Source organism: Thamnophis sirtalis, unplaced genomic scaffold (genome assembly GCF_051295495.1).
Source record: "Thamnophis sirtalis isolate CommonGarterSnake01/CBP01778 unplaced genomic scaffold, rThaSir2_p1.2 scaffold_5, whole genome shotgun sequence".
NCBI classification, from domain to species: Eukaryota; Metazoa; Chordata; class Lepidosauria; order Squamata; family Natricidae; genus Thamnophis; species Thamnophis sirtalis.
In genome coordinates this window covers 128177475-128197741 of record NW_028261385.1, presented here as the reverse complement: position 1 = coordinate 128197741, position 20267 = coordinate 128177475, and the positions used below count along the sequence as shown (strand labels likewise).

Below are 20267 nucleotides of genomic sequence, written 5' to 3'. Positions count from 1 at the left end.
GATCATCATAAGCAGGTGCATACAAAAAAGGTGTATACAAAAAAAAAGTTCATTTTCATAATACCATACCAAACCTTGCTAATGCAGAAATCAGGTACAACTGAATAAAGGCAAAACAACTATGACTGGAGAAAACATGGTACATTTATATTTGCCAAACACACGTATATACAGCAATAAAATAGAATAAAATGCTACATCAGCTTCTCTACAACTGAGCATTTTGCAAAGCTAGATTAGCTACTAAACTGCGCCTCCACTTTCTAATACTGCTGTCTCTTGCTTTAAAAAAAAACAACCTAAATCTAAATTAAAAAATTTAAATTGCCTGCATTTTACATACTGCATTTGTGTGAACAAAATTGTCACATTAAGCAAACTAACAATATTAACCTTAATGATCCCATAACAATATTTAATTAATAGCTATTTCTGGAAAGTGCTGGGGTATCATTAGGCCTCTGCCAATTAGCTTAAGCCTTACACTATAAATATTTTAAAAGTAGGCAAAGAAACAGGGGGAAAGTCTTCATATCTGTGAAGATATCAGTATCAAGATACAGTTCAATATTAGGAAAGCCTTCTATATCCTAGTGAGGAAAGGAAACAACAATCTTCAAAAAAAACACAGAAATGGGCAGATCTATGATAAGAATACCGTAAGTAAGGCCAGCTACATCTGAGTGGCAAGTAAGATATTTGTTCACTTACCTCCTGAAGAGCAACAGGTTCTAATCCCAGAACATGATGGATGGCAGTTGTTTCTGAACATCTAGAATTAGATAGCCAAGAGGTAGATCAAGCTCTATTGGTAAATTTTTAAGCAATTTGCAGCAGATCACCAAAGATTTCTGACTCCTGTTAGATTAGAAATCGAACGTGTGTGTGTGTGTATGTTTTAAAGGACTCTGCCACAGATGACCAGGGCTGTTCATCACGTCAATTCACTGCCACGGTATTCAACCATTTTAGTATTTGGTGTCAGAAACTGGGACATGTAGAACATCTGTAGTCTTGAATGCAGAAGCTGATGGAAGTTGGGTGTAGGATGTGATTGTCTCCATTCCCAAGTCACACTTTTATACTTGTCTCTGGTTGATGGATTTCTATTAAAACAACAACAACAACAAAGGTTCCCAGAAGCCTGAGACAACTCAGCCCAATACAGAAGCACATCTGGTCCTGATTTACAGTTTTCTTTTCGCCTCTAGCTTTTAAGGAGTTAGAGACCTCATCTTGGCACCAGTTACGATTCACAATGAACAATACATACTTTCTTTCCCTCATTTTGTTACTGGCTCAAGATGAGATAAGCACAGAACAATGATACACATTTGCTCAGCTGCTACTGAAAAATGTGTCCTTCGAGGAAGCTGAGCTGTGATGCTCGGTGCATTGTTTTTATTCCACTGCTATAAATCTATAGACATTTCATCTCAGAAACAGATTTATTTTTAAGCCAGCATCTAAAGGCTTACTCTATAGATGCTCAATGTTAGTGAATCTAACTCAGTAAGTTATTTTTACTGCCATTTAGAATTCATTCTACTCAAAGGAAAAAAATCTGACCAGTCAACAGAGCAGGGATCCATAATTTTTCAGATAGTCCTCTACTTATAATCACAACTGAGCCCAAAATTCCCATTGCTAAGCAAGACAGTTGTTAAGTGCGTTTTGCCCCATTTTGCAACCTTTCTTACCCCTGTTAAATGAATCACTGAAGTTGTTACATGAGTAACATAGTGCTTAAGAGAATGTGGCTTCCCCATTGATTTTGCTGGTCAGAAGGTCGCAAAAGGGGATCATGTGACCCCAGGATATTGCAACCGTCATAAATATGAGCCAGTTGCTAAGCACCTGAATTTTGATCACGTGAGCATAGGGATGCTGCAAAGGTCGTTGTGTGAAAAAGTGGTCATAAGTCACTTTTTTCAATGCTGCTGTAACTTTGAACGGTCACTAAATGAATGGTTGCAAGTTGGGGACTACCTGTACACATTTAACTTTTCCATATTTGGCTTCACAATGCAAGTAGGAAATGAAATACAGTATAAAGGCAAACAAGCATGCTGGGTCAATTCAAATGAAGATTGTGGTACGGTTGTCTAATAACTTGGGAAGCATTTGCCCAGATACATCCAACAGGCACATGCTGAAAATTGCACAAGTTGCTATACGCTGTGTGTGCCTGCAAGCACCGAGAGGGCACCGAGTGAGCAGGTCCTGTTCCATTCCACACTGAACACAACTGAAGCCTGTTTTTCAGTGCAGAAAAGCTGCTTTGGCTCCTGGATGCCTCCCTGCACAGATGGGAGCCACCTGCTGCTCCTTCTGTAGGGCCGATCGGGCAGCCAAAGGTAGCAAACTTTGCTTTAGTCTCAAATGATACACAGTTGGTCAGAAATAGGTTATTTCTGGGACTGAAAAAAAAAAAAGCAAGGCTGGCCAGAGAAATGTGCACCTTCCCAAATACCCGTGGGAATACAGGTGGTCCTTGACTTACGATCACCATTGAGCCCTAAATTTACATTGCTAACCAAGACAGTGGTTACATGAGTTTTATGGCCCTTTTCCCACCGTTGAGCAAAACATTGCAATCATGGGGTCATTAAGTGAATCTGACTTTCCCACTCCACTTTTTTTATTGGAAGCCTGCGGGGAAGATTACAAATGGTGATCACAAGACCCCAGGACAGTGCAACTGTCATAAATTCATGCCAGTTGCCAAATGCCCAAATTTTGATGAGGTTAGGGCTGCTGCAAGAGTCATAAGAGTAAAAAAACGATCATGTCTTTTTTCTCCCAGTACCGTTGTAACTTTGAATAATTGCTAAACGAATGGTTATAAGATGAGGACTAGCTGCAGATATCCCGCCTCCCACAAGCTGATCCATATTCTAACAAAAGTTCTTCCTTCTTGAGCTTGTTTCCCAACCCTGAGAGGAGGCTTCTATGACTAAGGACCAAACAAATGGGACTTCAAATAAATAAGTCATTATTTCTGTAATTCCCAGCCTTCTCTTTAAACACTATGCAAGACAAGGGCCATGTTGCTTTCTAGCATACATTAAAATTGAGAGTCAAGGAAAGCCATGTGCTGTCCACCAGCCCCAGGTACCCCAACACAATATTAATTGCCCAAAGAAAAGAACCACTGCAAAGAACTGCTACTTTCTTGCCAATCCTGGTAAATTAGATACCATGTCTCTGAAAAGCCAGACAACTTTTAAATAACATCCCTACAAAGGAAAGTAAATAATCTGTTTCCTGTCCATTTTAGGCTTTGCATGTGATCATTCTAGGTCCTGGCTCTGCACTTTTTAAAAACAAGCTGTATAAAAATTGACACATATACTGAAATGCGGTGTACAAGGGACGTGGTGGCTCAGTGGCTAAGATGCTGAGCTTGTCGATCAGAAAGGTCAGCAGTTCAGCGGTTCGAATCCCTAGCGCCGCCTAACAGAGTACGCTCCTGTTCATTGTCCCATCTACTCCCAACCTAGCAGTTCGAAAAACAGAAAGTAGAAAAATAGGGACCACCTTTGGTGAGAAGATAACAGTGTTCCGTAGACCTTGGGCATTTAGTCATGCCAGCCACATGACCATGGAGACGCCTTTGGACAGCGCTGGCTCATCGGCTATGAAACGGAAATGAGCACCGACCCCTAGAGTTGGGAACAACTAGCACATATGTGCGAGGGGAATCTTTGCCTTTACTTTACTGAAATGCACAATTTTAGAACATGTTTTTTTTCTTCTTCACAGAATACACCAGTCTAAGTTTATTTATTAAAATGCACTTATTTACTTTAAAATGTAATTCATGGTAAATTATGGGTGCCCAAATGCATGCTGCTCTGCTTTTTGATTTGCAGAACTCCGAAAAATGATATTTTAATCTGTACATAAATCAAAGACTTGCAAAGCAGATAGTTTGCATTGCAATTCATAAAGATCATAAAGCATTGCTATATATCAGCTTGCCACAAGCCTAAGCCTGGTGAATCTGGATACCAATGACAGGTTTATGAACTCCCAACACATCTGGAGGGCATTTGGTTGGAAAAGCAACTGCTATGCACTGATATTTTTGACTCCAAGTTATCAACTTATGGGATGTGGTACCAAAAGTGATAAGGGACAGCTTGTAGAAAGTATAACTAAATATAGCAAGAGTCAGAACTGTGCCAAATTTGTATGTCCTTTTGAATAAGCAATTCAAAGCAAGAGTAGCATGAAAAGCAAATGTATTCCGGGTGTTGTTTTTGAAAATTATGAATGGATTTGTCTCTTTTAAATTGGTTTCATTTACCCCTACTTCCCCCTACTGTCAAATCTATTGAACCGCAAAGAAGAGTGATCTCATTCTTACATAAAGTCATTTGAGATATTCTATCTATCTCATGATTAAAAAAAAAGACATAGTAATGAAAATGGGTGAAGGTTGCCAATTCCACAACAACGGCTGAAAGCTGGAGGGGAAGGCAAAGTAAACATGGCCTCACTCATTTAGACAGGGATGCTTTCCAATAAGCTACTGTACATTCAGTAGCACAATAATATAGTGGTTAAAGTGTTGGACTAGGAGTGGGGAGACCCAGGTTTGGGGGGAAAGCATCTAAAACAGGGGCGTCAAACTCACAGCCCACAGGCCAGATGTGTCATGCACTGGCCACGCCGACCCCCACTTTAGCGAAGGGGGAAAATTGTGATACGTCACGTGATAACGTGCCGTCACAAGTTTGACACCCCTGATCTAAAGCAACACTAAAGTGGCATGACCAGGTACCTGAAGCCCTGCCCCCTTTTACATCCATGTAACATGGATGTTAACAAGAGGCGTCCACTATTATTATGCTGTTGATGCGCCCTGACCAAATTCCACTTCATACTCAGGCACAGAACTCAATGGGTGACTTCGAGTCAGTCCTGCACTGTTGTATGACAATGGGATCAATCCTGGAGCAACGGAGCGTAGATAAGTCTGCAATGCTGAGGATACTTAGTTAGAATCAAGTTGAGCCAATTAGAACACACTTCTGAATTTGCTCTAGATTGCAATACACATGTCTTCCTCTGGATGCAAAATTGAGCAATTAGTTGGTCTTCAACTTATATAACCAGTGATGGGCAACCTTTTTGGCGTGGTGTGTCAAAAATCGGCAAAAAATCGAGCATAACTCACGTTGTGTGTCACTTCGACAAAAACATAATTTTGCGCAATTTATAGTTTAAACTACTTCCCTGCTGTGGTGCGGTCGTAACTGACAGTCCCAGGAGTAGACTCTCTGTGCCAGCCTGACTGGAGAGAGGCGCGCACTGTTCCCGCGCTCCTCTCCTGCGGGTCCTCCCTCGCCGCGCTGATGACGTGTGTGCGCACGGCACGCACGCCTTACCAGCAGCCCCTGCGCTCAGAAAGGGGCGGCGGCGATACAGTAAGTGAGTGTGGGCGGGGGAGATCACACGTCCCGCCCCCCCCCCCCCGTTCCTCCATCACAGATTCTTTCATCCTCGGCGGCCGTGCAGGAGCCAAGGATGAATCGCATGAAATCCTGTGCGTGTCACCCCAAATGGCTACGCGTGTCAGCACTGACACGCGTGTCATAGGTTCGCCATCACTGTATATAACCAATACCCTTCACTTGGAAAAATCACCGTGATATAAAAGAGCTGAAGTCTGGTTACGATTTTGAAGAGCAGAAATGACTAAACCCACGCTGCAGTCATGGGTCGTCCTTTTCTCACTAATTATGTCGCTGTTTATATTATGCTTACATACAAATGTGCACTTTATCACTTCCTGAGTGACAGCCGGCACATTTAGCTTTTTGCTCTCCTCTCATATGGAAAATGTTATGAAATATTTATTCTCACTTGCCCCTTCTTTGAGAACATGCACTTTGCTTTTTAACGCAGTTATTCTGCTAGGACCGAGAGAAAGCAAAAGAGAACCAAATTTCAATCATTCAGTGCAATGTTGCAGAGCTGAACAAGTATTTCCTCAATATCCGTCTCAGATCTTCTCCAAACCCAACCAAGCATTCAGTTGCAAAAGTCAAAGTGCGATCATACATGTTTAAAACATATACTAACCAGAGCATTTTGCACATGTCATAAAAGCCCTAAATGAGAATAGGAATTCCTGTCTCCTTATGCTCACTTTGGTGTTTTCCTTCCCCACAACAACTAATTTTGCTGAGGGGTCCTTCGTGCTCTCTGAGCTTGTTGGTTTTCTTGCAGACATTTCATTACCCTAACCAGGTAACATCATCAGCACTGACTAGCACTGATGATGTTACCTACCTTGAGTAATGAAACATCTACAAGAAAACAAGAAAACTCAGAGAGCACCAAGGACCCCTCATTTCAAACCTAAGCTACAAATATTCTCCTTTATTGGAACTAATTTTTCTACCTGTTCTGGATAGATATGCAAAATGTGCTGCGGCCCCCCCCTGCAAGAAGAAGCCCTAACTACACAAGTGCTTGATTGGCCCCAAAGGTGCTTTTCCCAAAAATGCAACTGGACATTCTTTGTTTTTTTTTTCTTTGAAAAGATTCCGCTTCTCATCCAAGAACTGAAGAAGTTTCTTGGATTGAGAAGCAAAACATTTTCAAAGGAAAAAACCCACGAAAGTCCAGTTGCCTTTTGGAAAAAGTGCCTTTGGGGCAACCATGACCTGGATGATTGACAATCTCCATAGACAAGTGCTTGAATTCTGCAGCCAAAATGACAAAAACCATACCCAAGGAGAAGGTAACAGGAAAAAGGAAGGGGGACATTAGGTGGGGAGCAGGGGTGGGTTTCAACTGGTTCGCGGCGGTCCCTGCGAACCGGTTGGTCGCCGAACCCGGAAGTAAGTAACTTCCGGGAACGGCGAAGGGCGCGCCTGCCCGCCCGCGGTCCTTACCCGGTTTTGACAAGTTCTGCGCTTCCACACATGCGCAGGACGCATACAGCGCCTGCGCGATCGTCCAGGAGCAGCTGGAGCGTCACGCAGACGCTAGTATGCATGCGTGCACCGCACGCGTGCACGAAGATGCCGCCGGCCCCGTTTCAACCGAACCAGTTGGAACGGGGCGAGAAACCCACCCCCGCCAGGGAGGGATCCTAAACAAAAAGGAGCCCAATGAAACCAAGTATTATCTGAGTAATAGATGAAAGAAAATAATAACAACATTCTCAGAAAGCTGTGTAGAAGAAGAAATAGAACAAGAGTAAGTGGGATTCTGAAGAAAATAGTATTCCCCCCTTTTCCTCATAAACTGCATTGATTGCATTCTACTAAAAATATGAAATGGTGCGGGCTCACATGTATGATTTTTTTATTACTAAGTATCAACACAATGGTTTTATGCGGAAAAAACATTTCATCTGTACACTGCATAAAACTCTTTCCCTATGAGACTAGGGCTGATCATCTAAACATAAAACTATCAAATGGTAGGTATACAAAAAGATGTGAAAAGCCAACATTATGAAGAAGCCACCCGCTCCTGTACACACAAGAAATCTACCATAAGATCTAATCGCTTCAGTTTTCATGTTAAATATTGCCAGTTTTTTAGGCATACGGACAAAAATATAGCAAGTTAAGTGTCAGCTACTTTATGATTATTTTGCTTGCTTGGAATAATATGCTTCATCTTCAGATCTCATCAATATATCAGAGAGATCTATTACATAAGCTTAGGCCCTCAAATGCTGAAATTATTGCCCATTAAAATTCTGTATAATCTGTTCTGACCCCATTGCTAAAAAAAAGAGAAAAGAAATGTATCACTCCAAAAAGAGTGGATGTAAAGTATAAATTGTATATTGTATGCTAATGTATACATATATAGATACCTATTTTAAAATCTAACTTAAACAGAGGCACCATACATTCACTATTGTGGGGAATGCTATGAAAGATGCCTGATCATCCTGCTGTTAGATAGGTCTGGGACATATGGCTTCAACTTGTACATCCTTATCATCTGCCACGAAACCCTTCAGAAAGAGGAAACCATCAAATGAAGACCTGCTCACTGTAAAGTAGGATACTTGGCTACTCTAAATTGTCCCTATTGCAAACTCTCTATGTCCTTGTGTAAAGACTGATCCCATGGAGACATGGACCATCTCATCCAGGTTTTTCCTCCTTAATTATCCCCAAGTTAGGATAGCAATACTAGATCTCTGTGATAAAAACTCATCATATCAGCTACATCTGATTTTTGTATTTATGGCTGAAAGCTCAGAAGATGGGGATGAAGAAGCTGGAACCATTTGCCTCCCCCCCTTTTTTTAAATAATGTATGGTAGAAAGAGGGAGGATTGAACAATAATTGAGAACAAAGGAGGAATTAGTTCTTGTTTAGGAGTCACGTTCAAGAACATAAGTGGATTGCCTTGTTCAATTCCTATGACATCGAGAACAGCCAGCAGTGGGAAGTGGGCAAAAGCGTGACCATTGTTTAACCCTTTCTCAGAGAGGCTTAGCTATGAATGGTTTGCTACAATATTCATAAATTTCAAGTATGTGATCAAATCACAAATTGTCAGGAGAAAGCCATCCCATCACCTCTTTGATGGAATTAAAAGTAGCATATAGATTCTTTCTTCTCTGGATCAATTTATACAACTGATGTGTCAAAAGCTAAGGAAATCAGAAGATCCAGGCAGTTCAGTGGGTACAAAGATTTATTGCAAGCTTAAATTTTCTACAAGAATCTGAACTACTAATGGTCAAAACAATTTGGCGGTAGATAAGAGTTCAAGATGGGTTGGGCTTAGTCCTCTGTGAGTGCAAAGGAACTCGTGACTGATGACATATTTGACCCCTCCCTCAGGCTTAGCCTGGTCATCTCCTACAGATGAATCTATAAAGAAACAGTATCTAATGGTTAAATCTTCCCCATCCTGGCTCTTTCCAAAGGTATCAGACTGTAACATTCACAGTCCTGTCTAAAGGTAATGGGAATTACAGTACAGCAAATGTAGAAGGAGAACATACAGGCTAAAGTTAAGTTGTAAGAAGCCATGTGAATGTTTCTGTTTGATTTGCTTTTGAAATATTCAAAAGGTTTTTAGGAGTCGGAATTCATTACCAGCAGTTGATAATTCAATTTTTCATTTCAGCTTATTAAAAAAATACAAACAAAACATCTGCCAAACCAGTAAAAAAAATAAGACTGCTGCTGCCAAACCCAGCATCACACACTTTATGGCAATTTTCTAATAGGCAACTGATAAACTATTAGCCACAGATATATTAAAGAATCCGTAAATGCCAAATTATAATGCAATGTGTCTTCGCTGAAACTGTTTGGATTATTAAAGTTTGTGGTATTTTTGATTCAAAATATTTTCCTTATCAATATAAAGATGAATAGTATCAATAGAGAAATAAAAACTGTGCCACTTAACAAACACTTACCAAGCAACTTAAAATATTTTTGAGTCCAAGAAAGTCATAAAGCTTTTTTGACATTGGACAGGTATTTATTATTCAGATATTTATTTGTTCAATTTGTATGGCTGCCCATTTCAAACAAGTGACTCTGGCCAACAATCAGTCACAAAATCAATTTAAAATAATTGCAATCACAATACAAACAGAACAATTAAATACATATAAGGTAAAGGTTCCCCTCGCACATATGTGCTAGTTGTTCCCAACTCTAGGGGGCGATGCACATCTCCATTTCAAAGCCGAAGAGCCAGCGCTGTCTGAAGATTTCTCTGTGGTCATGTCGATGGCATAACTAAATGCCAAAGGCGCATGGACCCTTCCCACCAAAGTGGTTCCTATTTTTCTACTTGCATTTTTACATGCTTTTGAACTGCTAGGTTGGCAGAAGCTGGGACAAGAAACAGGAGCTCACTCTATTACAGGGCGCCAGGGCGGTCAAACCACCAACATTTCTGATCGACAAGCACAGCATCTTAGCCACTGAGCCACTGCGTCCCATTAAATACATATAGCTGGCAAATTATTATAATCCATAGATGCTGGAATACCATTATAGTTTTCAGAGTGATAATGTCACTTCTTTACATGTACCAGATTTTCCCATATTGAAGGGATTAAGGTTGCTAATAAAAATCCTAGGATATGTGGGCATTCCATCACCAAGAATAAAGGCAAGTGCTCAGCCCTTGTAATAGCTGTTAACCAGATCTCTTAACAGAAAAGCAAATATTGAATATTGGCGTCAGCAAATTGCAGACAGGGAAAAAGAGGTCTATCAGTCCACATGAGATTGAATTAGTGGCTCATATGTTGTTGCACTGTTTATATTATAGAGATCTATGATTGGCAGGTATTAGATAAGACTCCGAGGACTGAAAAATACTGTATACATTTCTTATTAAGAAACAAGTGTCTATAGTGGAGAAAGTGGGGAAATTTTGCATCAAAGCATGTGTGATCCTGTAAAGCAACTGCATATACAAGAAGTCCTGATATAGACCACAATTGAGCCCCAAATTTATGTTCTAAGTGATACAGTTGTTAAGTGAGTTTTGCCCCATTTTACAACCTTCGTAAGGGAATCACTGCAGTTGTTAAGTTAGTAACACAGTTGCTAAGTAAATCTGGCTTCCCCATTGATTTTGCTTGTCAGGAGGTCACAAAAGGGAAGGTCACATGACCTCGGGACGCTGCAACCATTATAAATATGAAATAGTTGCCAAGTGTCCAAATTTTGATCATGTAACCCTGGGGATGCTGCAATGGCCTTAACTGTGAAATCCGGTCATAAGACACTTTTTTCAGTGCTGTTTTAACTTTGAACGGGTCACTAATTAGGATGACTTGTATATATACTTTATGCTGCATACATACAGAATATACTGCATATACATATTCTCAAACCTTTTTTCATTTGGGCTTTTTTTTTTGCAGATTGACATGTAATCTTCAGGAGCCTAGCAGCAGTTCCTTAAATGAACACATCTGCAAAGTTTCTGGCAGCAATCCATAAATGTTTTGCCATTCTTTCAGGGTATTTTTTCCCCTAGTCTAGTTTAGAGGCCTAAAATTTCTTAGGAGTCTCCCAGCCAACTGCTGAGCGGGCCTGAGCAGTGCTTAGTTTCCCAACAAGGATAAGGTCGGTCATATGCTGCCCTTCCTGCCAATACTATATTGATCACTATTTGTAATATCTGAAGCTGAATTGACAATTCTGGAGTGATTTAGAGTTTCCTATGAAACATACGGAAGATGGGTTTATACCATGTTTCCCCAAAAATAAGACCCCCCAAATAAGTGCTTGGCCTTATTTTTGGGGAGGTCTTATTATTTTTGAGGTGCAGGAGGCATCGAGCGTGGTCACCTCATGGCTGCTGCTGGGTTGCAATTATTTTCGGGAAGGTCTTATTTTAGCACATGTGCTCAAAAGCCCGCTTGGGCTTATTATCCAGGGAGGTCTTATTTTCAGGGAAATAGGGTACTAAAGCTTTGGGATAAAATTGCCATGGCTGGATGATCTTGGGCCTATCACTCTCTCTCAGCCCAACCCACTTTAGAATGCTGTTGTGGGGAAAACAGGAGGAAGAAGGAGTATTAGTTATGTTCATCACCTTGAGTTACCATACTTACAAAAGAAATAATAAAGGTGGGATAAAAAGAAATCTAAACAAACAAATACTGATGATTCAAATTGATTATACTAGATGGATTACCTCCTAATGCTATTGCTAGGGAACAGGAATAGAAAATTACTATTGCTCTTGTGTCCTGTTCATAGATTTCCTTCTGCACATCAGTCTGGTCCAAGGACGCTGGTTTTGGTCTTCCTGCATGCAGCACTGTTTAAGTTATTTTGACATAACTTAGAGTAAATGAAGTCTATCAGGGAAGGCAGAACAGTAAAGAAAAGGAAATGTGAATAAACAGTGACACATTGTCATAAGCAGTGTCCAAAAACATTAAAAGGTTTTGGACATCAAACATGGCTGAAATTACTTCTCAAAGACTTTTGGTGCAGTAAGAGTTTATACCAACTATTTTTGAAATATTGAGTCCAGTGAGTTCATCCATCATGTAATGTGGGGGGGGGGAGGGGAGACTACAGTGTAATCTTTGTGCTAAAAATAATCAACACGAGGTGACTTCCAGATATTTTGGGACAGCAACACTTACAATCCTCACCGTTGCTTATATCAGCTGGGGCTGGTGGCAGCTGAAGTCTAAAGACAGCATGAGGTTGCCTATGCCATTCAGTGCTTTCTCTTTCAACACTAAGCTACCAAGATCTCGTAATGCCATTTTTCTCAGTAATTATTGCAACTTTCTCATTATTGGTAATCATCGATATTTAAAGCCAATATAGATTTTTCATAATATAATGAACTGACATATTAGGGGTGGCCCACATGGCCCATGAAAGGAAGTCTTTCAAATTAAGCTTGACTGCTGGTAATTTATATGGCAATTTAGTTTTCTTGGCAAGATTTTCAGATTGTTTGTCCTTGCCTTCTTCTTCCTAGGGGGGAGAGATAATAAATGGCCCAAACTCTCCCAGCTGGTTTTGTGTCTAAAATGGGACTAGAACTCATAGTCCCTTGATTTTTAACTTGGTACCTTGATCAATACATCAAAATGGCTCTCCATCTCACTCACAGAAATGTATAACATTGGAAACCTGTATAGGCACACTATACAATTACACGTGAAGGAGGGAAATGTAAGCTTATGATTACAGAGACAAACTGTCCCATTTTCATTTCCAGTTGGCCTGGATAAAATCTATTCCCCTAGCAGAAATGCATAGGATGTCCTTGAATCATATTTGTAAATTTGATAATCTCAATCAGAAAAGGCTTAATCCAGCATTCCAACTGAATCTCAGCCTGCTGTTCTCCAGATAGTCAATGCATTTGGAGGAACAATTATGAAATGCAGCTGCTCATACTGAGCTGTTTGTGCAATGGAACACAACTTTAATTTCCTGAAAAGCCACATAGTGGGGGGCTTCTGACACACACACACACACAGAGAGAGATGTTTGATGCTCTGTATATAAAATAGAGAGAGCCTAAAATGGGATTAAAGCAAAACAAGAGAAAGCTTATTTCAGAAAGAGAGACAATGTGATTCTCTAGGTGCCTATGGTCACTTAAGTAAGCTGGGGGGGGGGGATATTCTTTCTATCAAAGCCCATGGCTGATTCTTCCATTTTAAATTATTTAGAAAGAATTGTTTTTTTTTTAGCAAACATTTCTCTGGTTGATTCAGATGTTGTATTCTGAACATTTTATTGTTTATCTTTGACTCAGAACCATTGGTACCCCTTTGGATGCAGTATCATATCTCAATTATTCAGCAGCCCCTCTACTCATTAATTTTGGGAAAGAAAGGAGAATTATCCTTGAAAAACTAATATAATCAACAGAGACAAGAGTTTATTTGCAGGAGTGAACAATGTGTGGGCCATCATTTATTGCTTAACTACAACAACATCCAACATCCTTTGCAATTGATTGGCTGAAGCTACTGGAAGTGGCAAGTTCAACAACATTGGTGGGTTACAGGTTGCTCACCATTGCTCTACAGTTTCCACCAGTTTGTGGACTTGTTGTGCTACTAACAAAATAGCAGTAATAGTAACAGAACTGGAAGGTACCTTGGAGGTCATCTAGTCCAACCCTTGCAGGAGACCTATACTATTTCTGATAAATGATAGTCCGGTCTCTTCTTAAAAGCCTCCAGTGTTGGGGCAACTGCAATTTCCCAAGGCAATAATATGTTCCACTGGTTAATTGTTCTCATTAGTAGGAATTTTCTCCTTAGTTCTAGGTTGCTTCTTTTCCTTGGTTAGTTTCCATACATTGTTTCTTGTCCTGCCTACTGATTCTTTGGTAAATACGTTGGCCCCCTCTTCCTTATGGTAGCTCTTCAAGTATTGGAAGACTGCTATCATGTCACCCCTGGTCTTTCTTTTCACTAGACTAGGCATACCCAGTTCCTGCCATCATTCTTTGTATATTTTCACTTCCAATTTTTGTTGCTCTTCTCTGAGCCCTATTATAGCAGAATCTCAATTCTATTCATTTTAATACAGTTCCTGGAAGAAAGAACACTGGGAAAAAGAGGGGACTGGTTTTACTATAAATTGTATAAGAAAATATTGCAGAAGTAAAGAAGTTTACGCTAGGCTCAGACCCAATGTTCTAATTAAAAATTAAAGCTTATTTTCTGCTTTTATTTATTTTCAGACTCATATCCTCTCCATATCTGTTACATAACATCGCCAATTTCAATTCTGCCTGCAAGTCTGATTTTGCTCATCTCTGGAAATGTTGGCACTGTTAATTCATGCCATTTTGGAAGTCTATACATCATAATAAACAATTGACACAAAATGCAGAAAAGAATTAGTAAGCTAAAGGCAAGTGGTCCCTGTTTCCATACATGAATTCATATATTGTTTGTTCTTTAAAAGATGTTTCTACTATAAAGTAATAGTAATGTTGAATTTAAACCCTGAGTTGTGTTACAGGTAAAATAAATACTAAGACTATCATTTTCTATGAGAAGACTTAGTTTATTAAGGCAGCATAGGGGCATACTGTAGCTATGGTTGCATCCAGGGGTGGGCTGCTGGGGGTTCACAGGGATTCGGGAGAACCTCTAGCTAAGATTCTGTGCAGTTTGGAGAACCCCCAAATCCCACTCCTGGCTGGCACCGCCTACCCCTCCCCTCCCCTCCCCTCAGTCCCTACGCAGGTAAGTGCAGGGCACGCACGGAGGCATGGGGAGGGCGAAAAACGGCCTACCGGAAGTTCGGGAAGGTGGGAAACAGGCCCGTTTCTGGGTTCCAGAAAGCCTCCAGAGACTGGGGAGGGCAAAATCGCCTCCCCCACTCATGGTGCAGGAGGCTGACTACCATGCCCACCCACCATGCCCATGCCCACCCAGCAACCAAGCAGACAACCCATTGCTAAAAGTTTTGAAGCCCACCCCGGTTGCATCTCATCAATTTTTTAAAGACCTGTTAATCTTTGTGTATGTCTGAATGATATAGATGACATAACATGTATGGTGTGATTGGAATTGTAAAGTCAGAAATGCATGCAGCTCATTGCTTAATTGTCAGGCAAGCCAAGAGTGGGCTAACTTTTACACATATTTGAGACAAATGTCTATATTTTTTGCTGTTACTAATATACATATTTTGGTTTGTGATAAATGCTTGAAGAACAGGCAAGTGGTGGCCCTTCCGGGCTCATGATTCCATTTGTTATATTTTAGGCTGACTTCTCTTGTCATAATATTTAAGATATATTTAATCATGACAGTATATATTATATTCATGTATGATTTTATTAGGACAGAAAGTCTCACAGGAGTTTTGCCACAGTAGCTACATTTCCAATACTTGCTTAAATACATTAAAGACCCATATAAAGACCTGAGTTTGAACAAGTTTTAACCTTGGTTAGTTTTTGATGTTTAGAATGTTGTACAAATCCACTCCAACGTGTTCGGAGACTCAGCTTTTAAAGGACACTAAACTTGCCTCCTTTTCTAATCACTTTTGGAAACTGCCTATTAACTATGTTAAAGCTATTAGAGACAAATTTGAAAAGTCATTGAGTTTATCTTCAACTCTGAACAAAAGAAAACTTTTATTATAAATTATAAACTTAATTTGAAATGAACAGCGAAAAGAAAATAAGATTTTTTTCTAGCTTGGCTACTGTTTACTTCATTTAGGTGTTTTTTATTGTTTTAAGAATTTTTGTTGCTTTAACAGTTTTTATAATTTTGAAACTGTACGTCGCCCAGAATCATTGTCTGAGAGGGATGGCTATTGAAGTTAAGCAAACATGGAATTGTAAAGTTTATTGTTGCAACAATATATTATTCTCCTATTTTTTCAGTTATTATGAAGCACTTGTTATGTATTTTTTTCAAAATGTATCTTTGTGTTTTGCCTCTTCTGTTTTAATTTTTTCTGTTATTTTAAAATAATAAAAAAGTGATAGAAGTAAAAGGAAAGAATATCAAGTTGGTTTATTTGATCAAAGTTTCAATAGTTCTTTTCGTAAAGTTCTGGTAACCCTTTACAGACTTTTTTGCTAATACCAGGATTGAAAAGATGATGATTTATGGATTTGCTTATAGATAAAGGACGCAAATGAAATAAAGAGATATCAATTTGTGTAATGGAATGAGTAAATGACCTTGGGGAACCAGGGGAAGAAGAGATGTTGCCTAGGAAACAATCAGAAAAGAGAGGCAGGAATCTCTAATGGTCAGAGAAAGAAACTTAGGAGTGATCCTAAGTTCTGGGTTGCAGGTGGGTTGCAGGTGGCGGAGCATCACGCAGGCACTGTGCTGCGTGTGTGGAAGCACCAAAGGGCTCAAATACAGGCAAGGAGCGCGGGCAGGCAGGCCCTCCGGAGTGCTTTACCAGAACGGTACCCAGTGCTCCAGGCAGGCACCGGTACACCCGTCCTGGGTTGCAGGTGGTACGCAGCACAGTGCCTGCGTGATGCTCCGCCAAAGAGCTGGAGCGTTGCGGAGGCAGTGCAAGAGGTAAGGACGCATGCGCATACTGCACACGTTGATGTGATGAACACCGGGCCCCGTTGTAACCATATCATTAGAGCCGAGGTGGCGCAGTGGTTAAATGCAGCACTGCAGGCTACTTCAGCTGACTGCAGTTCTGCAGTTCGGCTGTTCAAATCTCACCGGCTCAGGGTTGACTCAGCCTTCCATCCTTCTGAGGTGGGTAAAATGAGGACCCAGATTGTTGTTGGGGGCAATATGCTGACTCTGTAAACCGCTTAGAAAGGGCTGAAAGCCCTATGAAGCGGTATATAAGTCTAATTGCTATACCAGTTGCAATGGGATCCAGAACCCACCACTGGAGTGATCCATCCCAATGGATCAACAGTTAATAGTAGTGGAAGGAAGTTTGTACTTAATGTAGCCTTACAATAAACCTCATCTAACCACGCTTCCTTTCTAGTTTACCTGAGAGGGGCTGACAGTTTACAACCTTTCAGGAGATGAAGAGTTACTTTATATTTGTTGTGATAAAGGCTGGAGGTCACTTCTTTATATCTTCGTTTGATTTTTTTTAGATTCTTTATTTTCTTTTTTCCTGGACTTTTTATTCTCTTTCTCTAAGGTTAGTTTATATTCATTTTTACTAGTGAAGTCAAGATTCCTAACAAAATTATGTTCAGAATCAGTAAAAATTGAGATACTAATAAAAGTACAGTCAGAAAAAATTAGGTTAAGTTGTTCATGAATGTAAATACAGTCTACACACTCAGTGCTGTCCTTTTTTTTTAGCTAATCCTGCAGCTCCTCTATATCTCCTCAGCAACAGAAGGACTAGAGGCCTCTCTGAGAAAAAGTAATCAAGGATTTCCTTCCCCCTCTGCTCTTTGATCAGGGTAATTAAGGCACATCCCAGAGTACTCTTTCTTTTGACAGTGATTGACAGAGGCGCAGTAGGAAACAGGCAGGCTGAATATATTGTTTCTTTCATCTGGTCTCTCAGAAAAAGGAGAAAAAGAAAGGCATGGTGGCAGTACAGTAACACTACAGCTGGATTTCATGATTTAATCCAAAACATATTATAGCTCATGCTCAAAGAGAACAAAGAGGAAAAAACAGCATTAATGCAACTAACCGAGATTTTTCTATAAGGTTGATGGTAAGATCAGACATCCAAGAATACCTGCAGGTGAAATTAAAAAAAGACAAAATGGTGGCCGCAACTACATGATCAATTTATTATGTGCAATACATGTAAAAAAAGAAAAGAAAGGGCTTTGATCACACATTGTCATTGACTTCTTGACTTACACACACACACACACACACACACACACACACACACACACACACACACACACACACACACACCATAAATGCCTCTAGTTTCCTCACATATTTGGATACCAGCACTTTTAAACATCTTAGACCAACTGGGCTCATTCATATGCTGTATTAAAACCACATTTGCTTTTTGGTTGTTTGCTAAATAAACTAAAATATAATGTTCACCCAACAGACTAAGCTATAAACCACAGCGGATAAGTTCACAAGGGCTTTAATTCATAAAGAACCCTAAAATACAAACAAAACCACAGTTTGACATGTTTTACTATGTGAGCTGAATGGTTCAAACTCCCCCCACGCCCTGCCCCATTTCTCAGAATATATATGCATAAGTGTGCATATGTGTCCTTGAACACTTATCTGCGATCTGCTCCCGTATATCTGGCAGGCCCAACTTTGCTTAATTGCCCAAATTTTGTGAACGGTCTCCACTGCCAGCCATCTTCGTTAAAGGCTGAGGTTGTGTAGTTGTTCTGATTCCATAAAGCGCATGGGCATGCCAATATAACACTCCCCCTACTACTCTTTGCTGGAGTCACATCATTGGAATCAATGCTGAAATGCTACACAGCCATATTAAAGATAATTGCCACCTTCCCTGTTGGGGTAATTCCACCCCTCCCTCCAATTGCTGGCAAAGATCAGTAGCTAATCTTCTCCCTTTAAGCAGACGAGAAGGTGAGGGCCAAGAATGGTGAGTTGAATGGTCTATGCAGAAGTCAAGTGAAAAGAACATTTTTACAAACACCGATAAATAAATAATTTGCATATTTCTGTGCATCATAAGAAATGATGTTTAAAAAACCATCCCCAAATATGTTTATAAATAATCACATTTGTGCTTTAAATTGGAGTTGAGAAATTATGGAACTTGTCCATGATACAATAGCTTTTGGAATAACAGAGGGAAAAGATCTTGGGATGGATCTTAAGTTCACATCTAATCTTGTTCCTGATTTCTCATATATTATAAAGCTTGCTTGGTAGACTTTTCTGTCCATAACTCTTAGAATGGCCTTACATTATAGGTAGTCTTCGACTTACAATCACTATTGGGACCAGAATCTGAGTTGCTAAGCAAGGCGGCTGTTGAGTTGCGCCAAATTTATGATCTTTCTTTTTGCTACACTTCAGTGAACCACTGAATTTGTTAAGCGAATCTGGTTTGCCCCATTTACTTTGTCAGAAGTCAGCTAGGAAGGTTCCAAATGATCATTACATGATCCCAGGTTATTGCAACTTCAGGTTGCCAAACACTCAAATTTCCGACCACGGGGATGCTGTGAACATTGTAAGTGTGAGGACTAGCCATAAGTCACTTTTTTCAATGCTGTTGTAACTTTGGTCGCTAAATGAATGGCTGTAGGTCAAGGACCATCTCTACTGTGCCCCCATTCAAAAAGAAGCAGAAATGAGGTAGTCAAGCTTGTGAACTATATTGCGCTTTGCAATTTTACAATTGTCATGAGCCTGTCTTCATCTTTTTGTGCCATAAAATGCTGCAAGGATAAAATCTCATAGCACCATAACCACAGTGATGCTTTCCAGTTTCCTGGAAAGTAAATATTCATTATATTTTTGAACTTGGGCACCAATAACCTGCCAGTAATAAGCCTGTTTCTGCAGCCTCCCAATGCCATCTCAAACTGCACTTGCTTGAAATCCTATGACACCTTTTTCCTTTAATTTTTGAGATTGAAATCCATGGAATAGACTTACAAGGAGGTTTAAAAGGGGAGGGGGATTCCCTCCCCAAATTCTGGTCTTGCCTTCATCATTATTCATCTGTTTTAACCCTCAACCCTGCTCTCTTATTAAATTGCGTTGAAAAAAATCACACAACTTCCTTATTTCAACAAGACAGAGAAAGAAAACAGAAACTGAAAACAAAGTTCAAAGAATAGTACCAAACTATTGCTAATAATATCTTGTTCTAATATTTAAATCTTCAATAGACTTGTTAGCAAAAAAAATTGAATTTACCTTGGGAAACAGAAGACCATTTGATTGAAAAACTAAATTAACCTTAAGAACGCACACTGATGATAGGACTAGTTAATAATAAATAGCACTAAGAAATGTTAATGAGTTGCCATTCTTTTTCTCTTTGGAGAAAATAAAAGTTCAGGGGACACTTTCCCACACTTACAAAATATGTACCAAGCTAGTGAATATCGCTATATGTGATGTTAAAACATGACTAGTTCATGGTTCGCTCACAATATGATGCTAGGTAAATGATTCAATTCAATAAATCAAATCCAACTAATCACCTATTGTAAGAAAACTGCCATGTCCACTTTTTAGTCTTTCTCATCGACAATTGTTATGTCTGGGATGTTATGTGGCAATTGCCTGTCGATTTGAATTCTAAAAAGCCCAGAGTGTTTTAGCTTCTTCGTTTTCCATTACTTT

General features: G+C 39.8%; 1 protein-coding gene across 3 annotated transcripts in view; it reads right to left on the bottom strand.

Moving 5' to 3' along the window:
• Window positions 1-20267, bottom strand: part of PAK5 (p21 (RAC1) activated kinase 5) — a 121853-nt gene that overhangs the window by 89732 nt on the left and 11854 nt on the right. The window contains exons 2-3 of one of the 3 annotated variants that reach the window (XM_087716863.1): window positions 11672-11837; window positions 712-1106 (exon numbers count right to left, since the gene is read on the bottom strand). The exons of 1 other annotated variant lie outside the window; for it this stretch is intronic. In XM_087716863.1, the coding sequence (XP_087572989.1) occupies window positions 712-772 (61 nt within the window). In that variant the 5' untranslated portion in view covers window positions 773-1106; window positions 11672-11837. The remainder of the gene's footprint in view (window positions 1-711; window positions 1107-11671; window positions 11838-20267) is intronic. One more of the 3 variants, XM_087716864.1, reaches the window with a different exon arrangement.